Source organism: Marmota marmota, unplaced genomic scaffold (assembly GCF_001458135.2).
Source record: "Marmota marmota marmota unplaced genomic scaffold, marMar, whole genome shotgun sequence".
NCBI classification, from domain to species: domain Eukaryota; kingdom Metazoa; phylum Chordata; class Mammalia; order Rodentia; family Sciuridae; genus Marmota; species Marmota marmota.
Window position 1 is genome coordinate 65,906,770 of NW_026000174.1, and position 4,156 is coordinate 65,910,925.

Consider the following 4,156-nt stretch of genomic DNA (forward strand, 5'->3'; position numbering starts at 1 on the left):
TCAGCACTGGGCCATCTATGTGGGAAATGGCTATGTGGTCCATCTGGCTCCACCAAGTAAGCCTGGTTTCTCTATTGAACACAAGGGCTGAGATCAAGAGTATGAGCACAGCCACAGTTATGTGCTGGTCCTCATACTGGCTGGCACAGCAGGCACTCAGTCAGCATTTACTGAAGGAATCATGCTCCTTCCCTCTGGCAGTATCTACTGCTAGTCCTACTTATCAGTGAGCTCAGGGAGAGAATAGTGACCATTTTTTTCATTCTACAGTGGAGTTCAGTCCCATGTGAACCTCTTTGGCTAATAGCATCTCTCCAAATGTTCAGTACACTGTGTATATAGAGTTCTGCAAGGTCAAACAATAATAGAAGGAATTAATGCTTCCTAGAGTTTATACCTGACTGCAGAGAGCAATGGACAGGTGTGGGGCTCCAACCTCCCCAGGGCCAGTCTGGAATCCTGCTCCTCTGCCTCCTGACTGTGTGACCTGAGCTTGTGTCTTCACCTCAGTCAGTTGAGCTCTACATCAGAAGAGCAGGGATAGGGATTCCTGTCTCCCAGGCCGTGAGGGAGAGAAATGAAGGAGGGCAGGGAGAGCCTGGTGCAGGGCCTGGCCAGGTGTGGGCCTCCTCCCTCTCTGTCCCAGCATCATGGCTTTAAGGGACACGCGGACATGCTGGAAACTCCACTCACCTGCACACAGAGGAACACTGTCCAGTCCTTCAAGTCACTAGTAGAGTGGTGTGGACATGCACCTGTGTGCACATAAGGAAGTCAGTCGAGTGAGAGACATTGAGACCTTCTGTGGCACCTACAGCAGCTCACAAACTCAGAGACTTTGAACAGAAAATGACAAAGAGCTCAGCTCACAGCAGTGCTCACACTCAGCTGTTAAAGCGTCATTGAGGGAGTGCATTTGTCCCTGAGCCTGGCCACTAGGAACCTGCCCTCCTTAGGCTGTGCTGCTGCGGGTGCTCCCTGGTTGGTGTCTAACCCCTGGGACAGCAGCAAGGTCCTGCTCACAGCCGGAGAGGGAGGCCTGTCTGGGTTAGAGCTGGCTCTGGGGAAATCAGGACAGTGTCCAGTTAGGGCTGCATGAGGTGGGCCCTTTGTTCTTGTTGGTTTTTTTGTTTGGATGAAGCCCTGGGGATTGAACCCAGGGTGCTCTAACCATGAGCTATACCCCAGCCCTTTTAAAATTTTATTTTCAGTCAGACTCTCACTGAGTTACCTAAGCTGGCCACAGTGTGACCTCCTCCTGCCTCAGCCTCCGGGGTGTCTGAGAATACCGGAAGGTGCCTCCACACCATGCCTAGTTATGGGGTTTGGGGCTACATTCAGTCTGTGGCCTCATTTCCATATCTGTTTAAAAATCCCCAAGATTACTCTTGGTCACCAAATGTTTGTCCTTCAGGGGACCTCGTAGATGGTAAACAAGGACTTAGCAGATCCTTCACAGGGTTATGTGAATGTAGTTTTGGTGTCTTAGTGCTCATAGAGGTCATCTGTAAGGGCGTGTCTTCTAACAAACTTCACCTCCCTTGAGAGTACACCACATGTACAGAATGTTGTTAGTGCAACTGGTGAAGAAGAATACTAGGTGCTTGGGAACCTTCCAAAGCCAGGTCTCCAGGAGCCCAGACATAAGCAGTTGATTTGGGAGGCATGTCTCCTGATCAGGTCTGCTTTGTCCCATGAAGTACCTGGATCCATCCTTTAGATCTTTCAGGGACCAGGTTACCACCCCACGTTCATTGTCTTAGAAGCAGCATTTTCCACAGTGAGAACTTCAGTTCCTTCCTGTGGAGCAGTTAGACTATTGAAAACCTTTTTCCTGTGGAGGTTTGAAGCTAATCTTCTATGTCAGGCTGCCTAAAGAGAATTTAGTGAGGGGCTGGGGTGGTGCTCAGTGGTAGAGTGCTCTCCTACCATGCATGAGGCACTGGGTTCGATTCTCAGCAACACATAAATGTAAAATAAAGATATTGTATCCACATAAAACTAAAATTAAATTTATTTATACAAAAGAGAATTTAATGTGTTGTTAGAACCTTTTTCAGGCCTTGTAGAAATATTGGTCATGGTGTTTTCTAGTTCAGAGATTTCCACTTAAATAAGGAGCATGCTAAAAAAAAATAGTAATACCCAGTTTCTCTTCATGATCAGCTTTGGAAATTCTTGAAAAATTCAATTATGGAGGAATATTTTATGCAGATATCCCAGGCTGCAGCATACAGCTCCCTTAGATTGGAAATCTTTGTGTATCTTTTTACCACAAATAATGAATAATCCAATGTGAAAGAGACAGAGAGAAAGTGTGCGTGTTTGCAGGTAGATCCCATTACCTACCACCAAGTGTTTTTTTATGAATACCATGATTATTCTTGGCACCTTGGCATTGGCACGATGCTAGGTTGAATGACTGGGCTTTAAACCAGGGTAAAAGTATAACACATTCTTACCAATTTGATAGAAATTTCCACAATTTATACCCCCAATTAAATATGATTGATTCCTTCTGCAGACATGCCCTGAGTATTGGTCTGCTACTACACAAACACTCCATGTACTCACAGAGTTTCCACTGATTTCAACTATGGTTCCAGTGAGTTTCTTAAGAGCATATTTGAAGGTATCATTTTCACTTTCTCATTTTAGTTCTGATTCCTTCAACACTGGACTCCAGAATCTCCTATATGAAAGGAATTAATAATAGAGTAAATGTCCATGCCCAAGTCAGGCCCCAGGACATTAAGATTTCCGAGGTAGAGGGGAGGCAGTGAAAATATTGCAGCCGTCCTGAGCCACCCCTGGGTGGAGGGCTGCTTACAGCACTGCTCCAGCTGGGAATGAGCGCTGGGGGAGGACGCTGTCCAGGGGAGGGGAACAAAACTTTCTGAAAATCACTTCTGTCCCAATTTGCAGTGAGGCCTCTATAGCCTTGCCCTGGCCTGAGTCCACTGTTTCCACAGGTGAAGCGGCAGGACCTAGCGTGAACGGCTTGGGTTCCGTCCTGGGTAACAGAGCCATAGTGAAGAAGGAGCTGCTGTCGGTGGTGGCTGGAGGAGACAAGTACCGGGTCAATAACAAGAACGATAACAAGTATGAGCCACTGCCACCTGACAAAATTGTCCAGCAGGCAGAGAAAATGGTGGGGACCTACGTGCCCTATTCATTGACCAACAACAACTGTGAGCACTTTGTGAACAAGCTGCGCTACGGAGTTCCCCTCAGTGACCAGGTGTGCCCTCAGCCTGTGTCCCCTTCCCTGGTACCAGACCATTCCCCAGCTGACAGGGGCTGGGAACCTGCTGAGGGCTGGCAGTGCAACCTGACTTGGACATTGCCCTTGATCGGGGGTCAGGGAAGCTGGCAGAGAGAGCAGTGGGGTCCAGGAAAAGGGGACCCTGGTCATGTTGGGCCCATTTTTCCTGCACAAGGTCAACAGGAAACACTTCAGCTTTTGTGGGCCAGCTGGTCCCTCTCCTTACTCTGTCAGGGTCACTCTGTAGCCTGAGAGCAGCCATAGACTCTGTAAACCAACAGGCGAGGCTGTGTTCCAATAGAGCTTGATTGTTTACATTTATTTACTTTTGTAGAAATAGGTGACAGGCAAGATTTGACCAATGGGACATTGGGTAACAAGTCTTGGTTTAAAAGAACTTGAAGTACTGGAGCTGTAGCTCAGTGGCAGGGCACTTGCTGGTGTGCATGAGATCCCGAGTTCTATTGCCAACACCACACACAAAAAAAAACCAAAACTATGAAATATTACATTATACATTTTTAGGTAACAAACAGTTCAAAAATCATAAATGTAAAATATTTACAGATGATGTATTTTTTGCAATTTGCATCCATGATTTCATTCCAAATTTTCTTGACAACCTTGGAGTTACACAACTAGCTTATTGAGTGTGTGAAAAATGTCTTCTACATAATTCAAATAGCTAAGCCCAGTGTTATTTTAAAACTGTCAATGAAATCAGACAATTTTTCTAGTGAAAACCTGACAGTTTTTCAGCTCACATTGAAGGTGTTAATGCCCGTCACCATGACACCAGCTCACATTGTTTCAGGAGGCCTCTCTGTTGGGTTGGGTTGTTTTCTGTGTTTGGGCTTTGGGTTTTTCTTTTTTTTTTTTTTTTTTTTTTTT

At 46.2% G+C, this 4,156-nt stretch overlaps 1 protein-coding gene across 1 annotated transcript in view; it reads left to right on the plus strand.

The window, feature by feature from the left end:
• Positions 1-4,149, plus strand: part of LOC107135945 (phospholipase A and acyltransferase 2-like) — an 11,249-nt gene extending 7,100 nt beyond the window's left edge. Inside the window, exon 3 of the mRNA XM_048788239.1 lies at positions 2,973-4,149. Coding sequence (XP_048644196.1) covers positions 2,973-3,517 — 545 coding nt within the window. The 3' untranslated portion in view covers positions 3,518-4,149. The remainder of the gene's footprint in view (positions 1-2,972) is intronic.
• Positions 4,150-4,156: the final 7 nt, after the last annotated feature.